The 16,868-nt window shown below is 45.1% G+C and overlaps 1 protein-coding gene and 1 pseudogene across 2 annotated transcripts in view; both read right to left on the minus strand.

Moving 5' to 3' along the window:
* The window catches only part of Aldh7a1 (aldehyde dehydrogenase 7 family member A1), a 50,806-nt gene that overhangs the window by 10,408 nt on the left and 23,530 nt on the right, over positions 1 to 16,868 (minus strand). For both annotated transcript variants that reach the window (XM_031365717.1, XM_031365716.1), the window contains 8 exons: positions 15,792 to 15,872; positions 14,918 to 15,041; positions 13,243 to 13,375; positions 11,856 to 11,900; positions 10,021 to 10,098; positions 6,981 to 7,078; positions 3,424 to 3,465; positions 1,889 to 1,983 (listed from right to left, as the gene is read on the minus strand). In XM_031365717.1, the coding sequence (XP_031221577.1) occupies positions 1,889 to 1,983; positions 3,424 to 3,465; positions 6,981 to 7,078; positions 10,021 to 10,098; positions 11,856 to 11,900; positions 13,243 to 13,375; positions 14,918 to 15,041; positions 15,792 to 15,872 (696 nt within the window). The remainder of the gene's footprint in view (positions 1 to 1,888; positions 1,984 to 3,423; positions 3,466 to 6,980; positions 7,079 to 10,020; positions 10,099 to 11,855; positions 11,901 to 13,242; positions 13,376 to 14,917; positions 15,042 to 15,791; positions 15,873 to 16,868) is intronic.
* On the minus strand, positions 23 to 1,833 carry LOC116087181 (annotated as a pseudogene).

Below are 16,868 nucleotides of genomic sequence, written 5' to 3' on the forward strand. Positions count from 1 at the left end.
CTAGGGCCGGCAGCGGTCTTTGACAGAAGGGGCACTTCTTCCTAGGGCCGGCAGCGGTCTTTGACAGAAGGGGCACTTCTTCCTAGGGCCGCCCCCATTGTTGCCCAGTCATTGCCATGCTTTATGCGGAGCTCCTTGAGCTTCTCAATTTCTTCAGGAGTGTATTTTCCCACATGGTTCCTGTCATCATACATGTGCACCACTCTTCTATAAACCGCAAACAAAGGCCGGTTCAGTCCCCACGCTATAGTCCTGTAGAAATCTTTTCTTTCGTCTTTTGACATCTCAAAGATGATTTCTGTAGCATCTTTTATTCCGCGAGCCTTCAGATAGCACTCGATGTCGTTCATCAAAATATCAATTTCCTCCTTGGACCACATCCCTTGTTTCCATTTATGTCCTTTGTTAGTGAGAGAATCCTTATCTTCTTTCGTTGTAAACCATGCTTGACTAACTGCTGAAACTTCCTCAGTACCCAATGGAGATATCTCATCTAGTTGATCATTCTGTAAAATCTGAATTTGTGTCACAGTTCCCTCAGAAAGTTCATCATCTGCCACTTCCGTAGTTGCTGTCATGGTCACCTCAAAGCTCTGATCATTTTCTGAAAGTGGGAGTGCCACAACTGATATGCACGGTGTAGAGTCATCAATGCTCTGATCATCCTCAGAGGACAGACAAAGTCTCTCTTACGTGGAGGTTCAGTACTGTCTTCTGAGTCTATTTCATCAGGGTCATTCTGAGGGCAGTGGAGAATGAGGTTCCCGTCTGTGTCCTGAGTAAACGTCAGAGTTCACAGCCTCTACTGTTACTATGTCAGAATCCTCTCCAACTGTGCTCATACTCAAATCTAGACCACGGATGGATTCGCTACAGCCCTTCCCATAGAATCACACCTCTGTGCTCTGGCCAGCAGCATCACTCACGTTATCCAGACTGTTTCTCCTCCATGCTTGTGCATCTGCAGTACTTTCCTGGTTTGGATCCTGGCACTTTGGAAGAACCAGGATGGAGGCTCCAAAAAATACCAGGATGGAGGAAGCAGCCACGGGAGAGAGTGGCTGCAGCTGGGGTGAGCGAGCGCAACCAGCCACCCAACTGTATATTTTCTAATTTTAATATTAACTGCATGTAAATAATCATTTCTTCTAAGTGGATGTGGAAATAAAACCATAAACCATAGCTGGGGATGCAGGTTAGTTGGTCATAGGCTCATTTAGCATTCAAGAAACCTTAGGATCACAGTGCACATTGCCACCTCTGCTCAAACCACACATGCTCGGAAGGAAAGGACAGACATGACAGGCATTTGGCTTTCAATAAGCCATATAACATTAAGTCAAATCTGAGACTTGAAACCAAGATAAAATATTTGAAATGTTTATAAAAAAGCAATGCTCCTGTTTAGAATTTAACTTGTCTCATCCGCTAGAAGACACTAGCGATCATATTCACCATGAAGTCTGACTCAAAGTTGGTACTGCCTCCGAGTCCAGCTTCTGTCAAGTGGTTTCTAGCCCACTGCAGCTTAGGGAGGGTTAACACCACAGACGGAAAGGAAACCCACACATCTGCCACTCATGTTTAAGGAATATATTCTTCTTGCCACACTTCTACCAACTCCTGACAGAATTCATTAAACTGAAGTTTAAAAGAAGAGCTAACTTAAAGAGTTCTTGCTGCTCTTCCAGACTTGAAGACTCAAGTTTGGTTCCCAGGACCTATACTGGGCTGTGAACAACCATTAGGACTCCAGCTCTAGGAGACCTGATGCCCCTTGGCCTCCTAGGGCACCTGCACACAACACACAGGGCATGCACAGACACACACATACCTACATTCAAAGAAAGAAAAAGGACGCTCTTAGGATGTAAGTGGACACACTCACCAGTCGCCTCACAGTGGTACACCTTTGCCCAGCTGTTCCCACCGCGGCAAACAGAGCCGATGGAAGAACCAAGCTGAGGTCTGCGTCCTCAAAAGCTTAACAAAGTACAAATGAGAGTCATCAGTGTGCAGTAGGCAAAGCATTTCTAAGCAGTATAACACAGTGCCTTTAGAAAATACAGTAACATTAGAACAATCACCCCAAAACTGAAGATTCGTGGAACAGATACACATCCAAAGGGAAAACCGTACTTTTCCTCTAGAGAGGAGTGTGTGACAGAGCAAGGGGGTCTCTGAACTCTACCCAGATACACAGGTAAACTGAGGCTCAGCTGGACCTTCTAGCTGCCTGAGACCCCTTGCTACTGCCTCCATGAAGGCCCACAAGCTCTGCCACCATCTGCTGCTCCCTTGTTCCAGTCCACTCCCCACTGCCACGAAGCTTCCTGTTCTTACATGAGACGGCCGCCCTCTGCTGCAGAGGACGATCAAAGCTTGCCCTCGGGGAGAGAAGGGGACAGGCTTTGCAAGGATGATTTATTACTTCTCCACCCTGCTTCCTGTGCCTTCTAGTCTTTCGGGCACTGTTTCCTCCCACGCCATCACCACCACCTGTCTAACCTGGGCATTCTCCAATCAGCATGACGGGAAGCACGCACCTCACACACAGACTAGACTTCCTACCCACTTCTGGGACTCTTTAATTCCACTGATTTATTTTCTTCCTCCTGGTTCTGGGGGCCAAATCCAAGGCTGTGCTGTGGCTGTACCGTCTGGTCTCAGGGCAAAGTGCTCTCTTTAAGTCCCTCCTTCCATCCACTCAGACAGAAGGCATCAATACCCTATGTTACAGATGAAGAGACTATGGCCTTGGAAGCTGCAGTTAGGGAATGAGCTCAGCAGTATAAAGGGCATGTACTGCTCTGGAAGGAAACCCAAATTTGGGTCCTAGCAACCAGGACAGGCAGCACACAACCACCTAACTCCATCTCCAGGGAATCTGAACCCCTCCTCTGGCTCCTCAGGTATGTGCACTCACCTACACAAACACACATGCACGCACGCACGCGCCCATAAAAACAAAATCTTAAGAAGCAAAAAGAGAAAGTGTCCCTTCCTAACTAAGAAGAAAGCCCCCAATGCTCAACTGAAGGGCAACTTTGTGTGTGTGAAACCTAAAGAAATCACCAAGTCACTTAGGAAACAATCGACTTCTCTAGAAAAACACATAACCAGTCTCTAGAAAACAAGAGAAGAGCAAGTGTGAAGAAGTAATGCTGTATTAGAGATAACAGAAGTCTCGTGCCCACATTCAAGGACCCAGGCAACATTTCCCCAACACCAATCCGGCTTCTCCCCAGCTCCATCTCCCTTTCAGCCAAGTTCATGCACTAACTCCTAAGGAAAATTCCTAAAGATGGGAACTGGGTCCCAAGCAGAGCGCACAGAAAGGATGAGTTGCTATGCAAGTCCTAGAGAGCCAGTGACTGTAGACAGCAATCTGAAGAGAAGCAAAGCCCAATGGGGCGGCCTTACCAATAATGGCATTGTTCCCTCCGAGCTCCAGCAAGCTTCTCCCTTTAAAAGAAAGCACACACAGTTCACTCAGTGCTCAGTGCACAGTCACAGCAGGGCCATCCCAGTTAGTTATCTCTTCATGTACTTTCTGATTACTAAAGCAGCTTAACAATAAATTAATGCCAATTACGTCACTGTACTGTGGTTTATACAAGAGAATGTATTCTTGGGAAATACACTGAAAGTAGACATGAATCACACACACATTCGCATGTGCCCATGCACATGTGCATGCTTCTACAGAGAGTAAATGGCAAGGCATTACGCAAACAGCTACTGCTGCTGTTGGCTTTGGTCAGGGACGCTTCCTGCTGCGGGGTTCAGCGGTGCTGCTTGAGACTCATAACTGATCTAAGCACTGAGAATGAACAACTGCTGAGTGCCCGCCATGAACAGGATGGGACATGTCTATCATGCCCTGGAAAACACACGGAAGGAAACAGCAGTGGGAGCAGTGGCATCCAGGCAGGATGTGTCTATCTTTGGCAATTGGCTCAGTTGGCTATCTGCACAAGACGGGGCCTGTCAACACCCTGGGACTCATGGGGTCCCACCGCTCCCTGAGAACTTTATACATGGTTAATGGTTGGTGGAGAAAGAGAGTCTCTTCAGAGGTATAGCGACCAGTGCGGCTCCTGTGCTCCTGTAAACAAACTCTCACCCTCGATCCTTTAAGCAACCTTAATGAAATTCACTGGGGGCTCGACAAGATGGTCCAGCAAATGAAGATGGCTGCAGCCAAGCCGGAGTTCAGTCCCCAAGACCCAAGTGGTAAGAAAGTACTGACTGCCGCTAACTGTCCTTTCACCTCCACATACACGCACACATGTTATCAAACTTAACAAAAAAAGGTTTTTTAAAGACCCTCACTGGGTCTCTCACATACACAAGACATTAATGAAAGAAGGGGGCTAGTTAGGAGAGGAAAGCAGCAAATGTGGGAGGCACAAGAGAAGATGATGGGGTGGGTAACCCCAGCACGTTAGTCCATTGTGATTAGTTAATCATTCAGTGTTAAACATATAATCAGTGATCGGTTTTATTTCACTATCTACTCAAGTCACTGTTAAAATGTGTAACCAGCAGGCTCTTGACTCGTGATGCCAACTCCCTCACATTCCAGAGAGACAGATCTGTCTGGGCACAGGCTCCTCTCGCTCTCTCTGTGTACAGACGAGATCTGTCTCACTCTTAGGGCTGTGAGTCTCGTTCTGCTCTTCTGAATGTGTTTCCTCTACAGGAACTTATCTGAAGTATCAGGACCCTGATACAGGAGAGTACGTTCTCACCACACGGCTCTGAGCATCTACAATGCCGCTGACACTGCAGTAGCCCCGGCTTCTGGGGCGGGGATTAGTTTAATGGCGGCTCACTGCCAATGGCACAGCAGTAGGCTAGGGGCTCAGAAGTAGGAGATCCTGCTCTGCAGAAGACACCAGCTTCTCCTTCCTGGATGCAAGTGACACTTAGCAAAAGGCAGACAACCTGTGCCTTCTGCACACTCCCGGTGACCGTTCTCTAACCTCCCTCCTAACTGCCAATCCGCAGTCCCCTCCCAAGCAAAAGTGCCAATCAACTTAGGATAGCCAAATGCATTCAGGGGTTTGCAATCCTACTATGCTACTTACGCAAGAACAACAAACTACTGCTTTGTGTAAGGGGATGGTGAGGAGGTGGCAAACTGCCCCCGTGAAGAGACATGAGTGAGGCTGAGAATCAATCTTCCGATTTATTGCACACAAGAGGTGTTTACTGAAATCTACTGCCCGTTTTTCAGTTATTATTTCTCTTAATTTAGTGAGTGCGGGGGGTGGGGAAGAGTACAAGAGCACAAGAGCACAGGTATCCCAGCATGCATATGGATAACTTTTGGGCAGTTTGCTCTTTCCTTCTTCCTTGTTTATGAGGCAGAGCCCCCTGTTATTTCAATCACTACGCTATATGTATATGAGCTTCAGGTGATTCTCCTGTCTCATTGTCTCCCATCTCACAGTGGAGTGTTGGAATCACAGCTACAGCCACCAGCTTCTCTACATGGGTCCAGGAACTGAACTGATTATCCGGTTGCACAGTACATGATTTTACCTAGTGAACCATCTTGCCAGCCCCCACTGCCCATTTTTGAATGGCATTATATGTGGCTGGGAACGGAGCTCAGTGGCAGAGGACTTGTCTCATACAAACCTTACAGCATTTGTCTTTACATTGTTGAGCTTTTAAGAGTTTCTATAGTCCTTGCACACCTTTAATCCTTGTATTCAGGATGCAGAGGCAGGCGCATCTCTATGAGTTCAAGGCCAGCCCGGTCTACATAGCAAGTTCCATGCCAGCTGTAGTCACACAGCAAGATCCTGTCTAAAGAAAGAACTTTCTATTCTAGACAAGTGTTCCATATCAGAGAACTGACTTGCAAATATCCTGGTCCTTCTGTTAGCCATTCTTTTCTCTCTCTTTCTCTGGTATACTGTGAGCACAGAAAGGTTTCTGACAAAGTTTAATTTAACTATTCTTACTAGTACTATTTGTGTCTCGGGTATCATTTAAGAAACCACTGCCCAACCCAGGGCAGCAAAGACTTATTCCTATGTTTCCAAAAATGTAGTCTTGGCTCTTACACTGAGGTCTTTTGATACATTTTTAGTTATGTTTGGGGTTTAAAGTAAGACAAAGACAAATTTCATACTAATTCATGTGCCTATCTAATTGCCCAAGCACTGTCTGTCAAGAGACTGCTCTTATACAGTGAAAATGGCTAGCAATTTTGCTAAGGAAAAACCAAACCAAACAAAACCAAAACATCCAGTGGCAATAAACGTATAGGCTCCTAGTCCTTTTCCACTGATCTGTGACTTCACACAATAATTCTGTGGTAAGCTGTAAAACTAGGAAGTATGACTGATCTTTTTCAAAACTGTTTCAGATGCTCAGGGTCTGAATTGTCCTAGGAATTTCCCAAATGGCTGATGTTGACAGCAATTACACTGAGCTTATAGGTCACCTGGGAAGAATTGGCTTAAACACTATGAGAAAGGAGAATGAGATGTCTTTCTGTTTACCTTTATGTAGGTCCTAATGTCTTTCCATATGTACTTTGCACAAAAGACTAACTCAATTCAAATTTTAAATGTCAATGTTTTATTATTTGATATGACCATAAGTAGAATTTTCTAAATTTCATTTTCATTTATTACTAACAGAAATATAATTTTGTGAAGTTAACCTCCCATCCTGTATTTGCTGAGTTTTTTGTTTCGTTTGCTCTTTGTTAGTGTTGGGTCTTTTTTGTTTGGTTGGTATTTTGTTTTGTTTTGTTTTGTTTTGAGACAGGGTCACCAGATAGCCCTGGCTGGTCTGGAACTCACTACATAGACCAGGCTGACCTTGAATTCAGAGGTCAACCTGCCTCTGCCTCTGCCTCTGGAGTGCTAGAATTAAAAGAGTGCAACACCAGGCCATGCAAAAAATTTCAGCTATTGTATCCTGATGAAAATCCTCACCATAAAGCCAGCACTTACCAAACCTCTCCTGCACCATGAGGGCCACCTCCTTCCCCACCTGAGTGCTCCCAGTGAAGGACAGCAGGTTCACACGCTCGTCTCTGGCCATGGCTCTGCTGCAGGGGACAGAAAGGGTCACCCAAGAAAAGACACCTAGAAATCATGGCAGAAACCGGGACAGTACTGGCAAGAAGCATGCTACGGGCCCGTGGCAAGACAGTCAATGTTACACGGAAGTCTGTGCCACAGGCATGAGGTAATGAAACAAACTCTTCACAAGCAGAACCACACAGAAAGCTGGCTGGCCTGTTCTGTGAGCTGTGACAGCCCTTTAGGAACCTCCTTAGCTCATGAAGAAATATGTCCCTAGTGTTGATGAACACCAAGGGCTTAAAGGCTCATTATCTGCAATACAATTCCTTTAACAGTCAGACCTGGGGCTGGAGAGCTGGCTCAGCAGTTAAAGATCAAATCCTTTTCCAGAGGACTCAGGTTCAATTCCCAGACCCCACGCCGTGGCTTACAGCCACCTGTAACTCTAGTTTGGGAGGACCCGACACTCTTCTGGTTTCTACAGGTACCAGGTATGCATGTGGCACATATGCAGGCAAAACACTCATGTACATAAAAATAAATCTTTTACTTAGAAAAAAGGAACAAGCAGACCTGATGGCAGGAGCCTGTAATCCCAGCTACCTGGGGCTGAGGTAAGAAAATCACACATTTAAGACCTGTGAGTTCCAAGCTATGGGGCAACTTAGTAAAATACTGCCCCAAATAAAAATCCTCACGAATAAACTTCAGACCTGGTGTGGTGGTCTCTACCTATAATTCCAGAAACAGAAGCTGAGCTGTGAAGGCAGGAGGATCAAAAGTTCAAGTCATCTGCTACCCGGAATTTTCCAGAATCACTCCCTCACTTCAACTTCATTTTCTTCTTGATAAACCTCTCCCCACCCCTCACAAATTACACAGACTCTTAAATTAAAAGCTGTCTAGGCTTTCTAGTTGGTTCTAAGAAACATGGCTCAGAGACTATGTATTTGAATTCTGTGTTCAGGGTTGTCTGTGCTTCCATTCAGGTGAGCACTGCAGGGCAGCCCCTGCATTGGCCTGCAGACTGGACAGCTTGAACGAATTACTCAGACGAAACTCCTCAGGTTCAACCCACAGTCACGAGTGTCCGCATGACAGGTGGCTGTGCTTAGCAAGATCCTATGTATGCTGCTGAGCTGTGCCAAGGCCAACAGAAGGATGTCCAGAGTTCAAGAACAAGAGTAGGCCAAAGAATACAACACTCATGTTTCAGTGCCATTTAAAACCACTTCTGTGGGGACTATGGGGGTTGGTGAGTAGAGAGGGAAGAAAATAGGTTGTCTAATATTCTCATCTATAGGAACAAAGACGGAAGAGCCTCACATCTCAGACCAGCATGGTGACAGACTTGACACCTGGGGAACCTAACTCGTCAATGTCTAAGCTGGTAAAAAAACAACCCCATATTTCATGATGATTTGGAGAAATTTTAGCCAGTTTCAGACTCAAGACACTGTGACCTCATGCTAAGTAAAAGAGAGTCACAAAAGAACTCATATTGTTTCCATTTATATAAAACAGCCCCAAAAGAAAATTCATAGAGACAAAAAGGATGTTAGTGATTGTCAGAAACTTGAGGAAGACAATGGGAAATGGGTGTGAATAGTATAATATTTCTTTGCCAGGCAGTGGTGGCGCACACCTTTAATCCTAGCACTTGGGAGGCAAAGGCAGGAGGATTTCTGAGTTCAAGGCCAGCCTGGTCTACAGAGTAAGTTCCAGGACAGCCAACGCTACACAGAGAAAACCTATCTCAAAAACAAACAAACAGGGCTGGAGAGATGGCTCAGCGGTTAAGAGCACTGACTATTCTTCCTGAGGTCCTGAGTTCAAATCCCAGCAACCACATGGTGGCTTACAACCATCTGTAATGAGACTTGATGCCTTCTTCTGGTGTGTCTGAAGGCAGCTACAGTGTACATAAAATAAATAAATCTTTAAAAAACAAAGTATAACATTTCTTTCCAGCTTGATCTAAACATCCTAGGATAAGATAGCAATGGCTGCACAACACTGAATGTTCTAGAACAGTAGTTCCCAACCTTCCTAATGCTGTGACCCTTTAATACAGTTCCTCATGGTGTAGTGACCACTTATCATAAAATTATTTTGTTGCTACTTCATAACTGTAATTTTACCAATGTTATGAATCATATGTAAATATCTGAAATGCGGCATATCTGATATGTGACCACTATGAAATGTTTGTTCAACCCCCAAAGGGGTCTCGAGCCACAGGTTAAACAGACTGCTCTAAAAGCTACTCAGCAGGAACTGAGGGTGCAACTCGGTGGGAGAGCCCTTGCCTAGGTAGCATATACAATGCCTGGGCTTCTGCCCCAACACCAAAACAAAACTAACAAAAATCCACCAAGTGGTACACTTTCAAAGGGAGGGTTTTATGGTATATGAATCTTGTGGTAGTTAAGACAACATTTTCTAGATACAGTCTCAAACTTGCTATGTAGCCAAGGATGGCCTTGAACTTTGATCTTTCTGCTTCCACCTCCAGGGTTCTGAGATTATAAGCATGTGTCACCATACCCGGTATATTCAGTGATAGGAACTGAACCCAGAATTTCATGTGTGCTAGACCTTCTACTTCCTGGACTACATCCCCAGCCCCATTTTATGGTCAGCTAAGGAACTGACAATAGGCTGTTCTGAGGCATGGAGTGGATGTCACAGCTTTGCTTTACAGGTCTCTGGATAAATCAAGTATCAGGAAATTATTATCTACCCAAAATATAAACACCGATAATTTAGTAGGTCAGAAACTAAAAGCCAAGTCTTCCTCAGGAAGCTTACGAACTAACAAGTGCCCGGAAGGTCTACAGTATAATGGCCACAGGGGGTAGCCTCACCTCCTTAGCCGCACTGGGTTTGGCTACTGTGGTAGAAAATTCCCACCAATCAACCCAGGGTCCTTCAACCAAAGGATGCTCTTCATCCATTCACCTACCCGATTTCTGCTCCACCACAAATCAGGGAACAAATGGCACCAGGCAGCAGGTTGTCCTCCAAAACCTGGGCTATGATCCTAGGAAGGGAACGGCAGATATGCTCAGCCAGTCATCCACTCAGAACATTCTTATAAATGAGAGAAATCCCTATCACATGACTTCCCTTTTCAATGGATTCTTCAGACACTCAGACCTGGGTTTTTCCTCAGGGATTGCAAATACGGTTTGCAAACACTTACAAGTAGAAGTCTGTGTTTAAAATAGAGTGTTAAAGGAAAAAGTTGTATAGAGCATGAATAGGAGATATAAAAGCAGGGCTTGCATGGTTACAAAAGCATTTTCATCCAATATTTTCTGCCCAGTGAGGAAGACACATCTGAGTCAGTCTGACAGACTGGAGGCTGGGGTGTACTCCTCACTGAGGTACACGGATGAACCCTTGTTTTTCTTCTTTGGTCCCTAACCACATAGCCATTAAAACCATAGGAAATTAGAAAGGACTAAGTTGTGGAAAGAGACTCCACCAGCAAAGATGTTTGTATACACCCCGGCATCTGCTCACACTCAGAAGCAGCAAGGGAAGCAGGGCTGTTTAGTTCAATTGATAGGATTTGCCAAGTGAAGCCCTGGGCTCAATCTCCAACACTGCATAGACCAGGCGTGGTAGAGCATGCCTGAGATCTTAGCACTTTGGAGGTTGAGGCAGGAGGATCAAAACTTCCCGGGAGTTCAAGGCTGGCCTGGACTACAAGGGCCCTGCACTCCCACTTCCCTTCCCCTGAAAATGAGAAGCAAGAAAGGACGAAAGGAAATCAGACATGGTGGCACATGCACTTTGCAGGCGGAGGCAGGAGGATGCAGAGTTTAAGGTCATGTTCAGCTGGGTAAGGAATGTGAGGCCAGTCTGGCTACAGGAGGATCTGTCTCAAAACACAAAACTAAAGCAAAAAGGGCTGGAGTGAGGAGGGGAAGAAGCTGAGGACATTACCATGGAGACATACTGGAGGATGGGGCCTGACTTACATAACCCTGAAGTAGGGCAGGGTTTGTGTCTGCTGGCTTCAGTCAAAGCACAGCAGCATCCTACAGGTCTGTGCACATGAACACACCTTCTCCTTCAATTGAAGGGCTGCAGTTAAACCACGGTTACACACTACCTAACTCTGGCTGTAGCTGTGAGAAATGGGCGACCTAGCCAGCTGTGGCGCGTGTACTAGTCCGTTCTCTCTACTTGGTTAGTGGTCTGTTCGGTTGACGATAGTATCTCAGTGGCGGAGCCCTTGACTAGCTTATGTAAGGTCCTAAATTCTCCGGGGGTAGAGGGTTTCTCATCCACACACTTGTTGGACGGTTATCAAATAAATACAGTCCCTAAAGTGATAGGGTATTCCTTTTCTGCTGCTAGATGGTTTTATTTTTCAAGTGATAAAATGTCTAGAAAAGTTCTGCATGCATGTCAACAGCTGGCATCCTTCCAAGCAGGCAAATGAAATGACCTGGCTCAGAAAGAGCCACAACAAATACAACACATCCCCACCATCAAAAATTCCCAACACCTGCTAAGAAGTGGTGGCACACGCTTTTAATCCCAGCACTCAGGAGGTAGAGACAGGTGGATCTCTGTGAGTTTGAGCCCAGTCTGCTCTATCGAGCAAGTTCCAGGACAGCTAGAACACAGAGAAACCCGTCTCAAAGAAAAAAAAGCATGCACGTGCACACATGCACACATACACCAGTGCCCATCAATCATCCTAGCAAAATATATATATATCAGGAAATAATATATAAAATATAAAATAAATATACCAGGAAAAAGAAAGCCACAAATCCTTACTTTGTGACAGCCACACTGACGAGCGACGTTGTCGGTGCTCCTTTCCTAGAGACATTTAAGAGAAACAGAGAGAATTAACTTCAGGAGAGGCAAATGCCTTTCATTTCAAAGAAAAGAGTTACAGAGAAAAGCTTCTAATTAGACAACAACTAACACTAGTAACTGAAATGGAAACCTATGCTTCAGGTGGTGTCTCAGGGTCAAGGAAACCTCAGGAACATAACAACCCTGCTCCAAATGATGCCGCCCCACTGCTGCAGGGCCATAGGAACTGTTCCGGAAGGAAGTGGCACTGTCAGCTCATAACTAACATACTGGGTTTCAGCACTGGATGTTCGCTAATTAGGATTACCAACGTGACTGGACTAAGCACCGCCTTGGCCAGTCCTGAGACACATAGCACTGAAAGTTCAAATGTGGTTAAGAAGGGGCTTCCAGAGATGATTAACTGAAGGGGAAGACCCACCCCGAACATGGGGAGCACCATCCCATGGCTACACGCCTAGACTGAATGAAAGGAGAAAAGGAGGAAGCCAGATACACAACAGTGGTCTCCTTTCTCTGTTCCTGACTGAACGGATATGAACAAGCTGGTCCCACCACCTTGCTGGCTCTGCCATGATGGGCCGTATGCTCCCCAAACATCTGTGACCCAAAATACACCTTCCTCCCTTAGGTTGCTTCTTATCAGGCAGTTGGTCACAGCAATGAGAAAGCTCAAACAGAATGCTCAGGTTCCTTTGGCAAAATGGCACCAAATCCTTAAGCCTTCAAACTACACTCTCTTTCGTAGAGACTGAGAATGCTCTACTGACGGCATTACTTAACACTAATAAATTTGGCTGGGCACACTGCTTTGTGCACCTGTAATCCCTGCGCTCAGAGGGCTGAGGCAGCAATATGGTCTGGGCTACAGAGTCAGATCCTGTCTCAATTAATCAATCAATAAAATCCTGAGGATGGCAGCCCATGCCCATAATACCAGCCCTTACAAGGTAGAGGCAAGAATTCAGTCTTTCTCTCCAAGAAGACAAGAGAAAGAAAAGAAAAATCAGTCAATCAATCCATCTGAACTGGGGACATTTCTATGGAAGACTGAGTCATTATTAGCTATGGAGCCTAACACCAGGTTCTTAAGTGTCAGAACCGAGGTACAACTTAAGAGTAAGAACAGCTGGCAGGGAAGGAGACACTACTACATCCAAACATGTTGCCAATGATCAAATACACATTAAAAACAAGAGTGATTAGCACATGTGGCTTAATGTATTCGTTAAGAGTTTGGAAGACACTTTAATACATCTAAAACCCTTTCCCAGTGCAAAGCAATGCCTCTGGCTATTTATTCATCACCTTCTTACAATGAGACCTGAGAATGACAACTTACCAAAGGCAGACATTCCCTGTGATCAGAGCTATGGCATTGTTCCAGCCAAACACAGCCACGGGGAAATTGAAGGCAGTGATGATTCCCACCAGGCCTAACGGATTCCACTGTTCGATGAGAGCATGGCCGGGTCCTGAGGTATATAGATATTCATTTAGTGAACATATTTGTTACAGATAAAATCCTAAGCCACTTCTGTTCTGATCCATAGTATATGTATCAGACCAAAGCGTATTCCTGATGCTTCTGTGGATTACCTCACAAAACCAAAGGATTAAGAACATATTGTACAATGTAAAACAGAACTGTTCATTACTACACCACTTTACCAACAGTCTTGGTGTTCATTATAACTCATACCTCAAAAGCTGCAGAGGTAAGGGCATTATGGATCCCATTTGGAAGATGAAGACATGTCGTGAAAAAGTAGGAGGTTCCCCCCAAGAGATGTGAGCACAGAGGGTAAGATATACAGAGCACAGAACACGTGATTCTCAGGTCTGTGATCTTCATGTTGCCTTTTGACCTAACTTCAAGACAAGAAAGCTCATGTTACAGGCTCATGTTGGATGGATTACAAAAACTTCATTCACTGTAGGGAAATGAAAAGTATGAATAGAATTGTTTATATGTTGGCAGATGTGGCTCATTTGGTAGACTGCTTGCCAGGCATGTACAAAGTCCTACTTCAGATCCCCAGCACAGCATAAGCTAGGTGTGGTGGCTCATGCCTGTAATCCTAGCACATAAGAGGTGAAGCAGAAAGATCAACTCGAGATTTTTCTCAGCTACATGGTAAGTTCCAGCCTAGCCTGGGATAGATGAGACACTGTCTAAAAACAATCGAAACCCCAAAACTCATATTTTATTGCAAACTTTAAAGCTAATCCCACAAAGGCTTATTTTAATCAACAGCTAGTAGGACTGTAAAGAACAGAGCCAAGAAGCATTCCCAGACCTGGTCTAACTTACATGCGATCACATGCAGGAAAGTGACACTTCTTGTAATCACTCATGCTGGAAGCAGAGCCAGTAACCTCAATGCACCTGATACCCAGCCCAGCCCATAGACCAGCATCCCAACTCCTGCCTGGTAGGTCTGGCCTTCTCTCCTACTCTCTCTTCTCTGCCCTACTGCCATCAATTCCCTGCTTAGAGGCCTCTAGAGTCTACATAGATGCTGTAGCTACTAGGATAAAGTCCCTCACAATAGGGATTCGTACACTGCATCCGCCAGCTGTGCTGAAACAAGGCAGTCCCTGTGTGGTTCCCCCATCCTCAATGTTATGCAGCCATCTTCACCACTCAAAGGATTCTACCACCAGTTCCGTGTCCTTCAAGGCCTGGGGTACTTCCTGGGGAGGACGTACCTGGGACAGAAAGTCCCCTACATGCTTACATCCTGTCCTCTAACTGCCATGTTCATTATAGCTACCAATTCCCTGATACTGCCCTCGATCCTAAAACATAACGACCTGGGGTGTATGCCTGCGTGTACACACAAGTGGAGGCCAGTGGACAACAAAACTCAGTTCTCTTCTTCCACTCTGTGGGTCCGAGGAATGGAACTGAAGTTGTCAGGCATCCTGCTAAGCCATCTCAGCAGGCCACAGAAGAGTGTTTGAAGCTCTGTAGCACGGCACCGAGCACTTAGCTTGACTGCCTCCTGGCTTACTTTCAGAAGGCAAGGTGGGTCCCCCGATCATCCTCGACAAGCCAGCAGCATAATCACAGATGTCCACGTACTCCTGAACCTCTCCTACTCCTTCCACTAGGATTTTCCCCATCTCCAAAGACACCTAAAAATATAAAAATCCAAGCAGAATTTCTCAAGCAGAATTTGTATTTTAAACATTAAGCTGAGGACAAAAATAAAACATTTTACATAGGTAATAAACTAAGGAAATCTTTTCTTTTCTTCTGAAATTTATTTACTTGCTTTTTTGTCTTATTTTTAATATATTATTTTTATTAATTCTTTGGTAATTTCATTCATGCAGATAATTCAGTATGCTGTGATGACTTTTAAACCAGGTAATTTTTTTTTTTTACAAAATCTTTCCTAATTGAAAAAAAATAGATTTCAAAATTTGTTTTTCTTAGAGCTAGAGAGATGGTTCATTGGTTAAGAGCACTGGCTGCTCTTTCAGAGCAGTCCTGAGTTCAATTTTCAGCAACCACATGGTGGCTCACAACCATCTATAGTGAAATCCGATGCCCTCTTCTGGCACTCAGGGATACATGCAAATAGACCACTCATACACATAAAATAAATACATCTTTAAAAAATTGTTTTTCTTAAAAATCATAATCTTAGGACACACCTATAATATTAATCTTTTTAAATCTGACTCAACTTAGTAGGGCACGAAAGCACACAGAACTCCAGTAGTTAGGTGTCTGAGGCAGAGGGATCACTTGAGCCAAGGCTAGGCAACACAGCAGAAACCTCAGTCTCAAACAAAACAAAATGTATGTATGTGAACTCAAGACAGCCTATTCTTGACTGATACTCAAGAGATCACTAAAAGACTTCAAAATTACTTTACCAGTCTTCCCAGTAAGTGGATCTTCTCCCGCAAGGCATCGCCAATCCTCCTGACTATTTCTCCTCGCTTTGGGGCAGGAATCTAAGAAAAGAGTGGAATTTTGATGTCAAAGCCCATGTCCATGTCTACCAGTGTCAGAGGTGTACGGCAGAAGAATACACTACAGCTGCGTCACAAGAGGCTTTCTGGGTCACTGAGATGGACCTAGAGCCACCTCTTCTGGGAAGCGCGGGCAAAACCAGCAACAAACAGTTATGAATCGTCAGAGGTCTAAGGACAAACAGTCAGAGAGAGAAGAGGACAAGGCGGGATGCAGGGGAAGGAAATCTAAGCAAAACAAACAGTCAGAGAGAGAAGAGGACAAGGCGGGATGCAGAGGAAGGAAATCTAAGCTCAGACTCACACTGAATCCTGAAAGGCATAAAAGAGTTACCAAGAAATATAGAAAGAGTCGTGTAAAATAAAAGGGTTGCTTGGGAAGGCCCGTGCCACCACAACCAGAGGCTTTAAACAGAGGGGAATCTCAGCTGGGCATGGTGGTGCAAGACTTTGACCCCAGTACTCAAGAGGCAGGCACAGGGTGATTCCTGAGTTCAAGACCAGCCTGGTATACATAGGAAGATACAGGCCTGCCAAAGTTACTGAAAACTGAGCCTCTGTGCCTCCCAACCCACCCCCAGAGCTAGGGTTGGGAGAAGGATCTTACCCCAGGGACAATGTGAAACCTTCTATGCTCTTAAGCAAAGTGCTTTGCTCTATCTTTCAACATCGCTGTTTGCTGGGGGAAAGCAGAACCAGAGAGCTCAATTTAAAACAGAGTAGGGTAGTTGCCTAGTATCACAAAGCCCTTGGTTCCACCCACCACAAATGTCATCCCAGCACCTGGGGAACACAAACAGGAATGAGACCAAGGTTCCAGGCCAGCCCTGGCTACCTTAAAAAAAAAAAATGTTGACAGAGCCTGGAAGCTCAGTCTTAGCACTTCGGCGGTGACAAGGAAGACAGGAAGCAGATGGCGATCTGTTTTGGAAGAACTGATAGGACACACTAACAGAACAGGAGGAAATAAGGAAAATG

The sequence above is a fragment of the Mastomys coucha genome, unplaced genomic scaffold (assembly GCF_008632895.1).
Source record: "Mastomys coucha isolate ucsf_1 unplaced genomic scaffold, UCSF_Mcou_1 pScaffold13, whole genome shotgun sequence".
In the NCBI taxonomy this organism is placed as follows: Eukaryota; Metazoa; Chordata; class Mammalia; order Rodentia; family Muridae; genus Mastomys; species Mastomys coucha.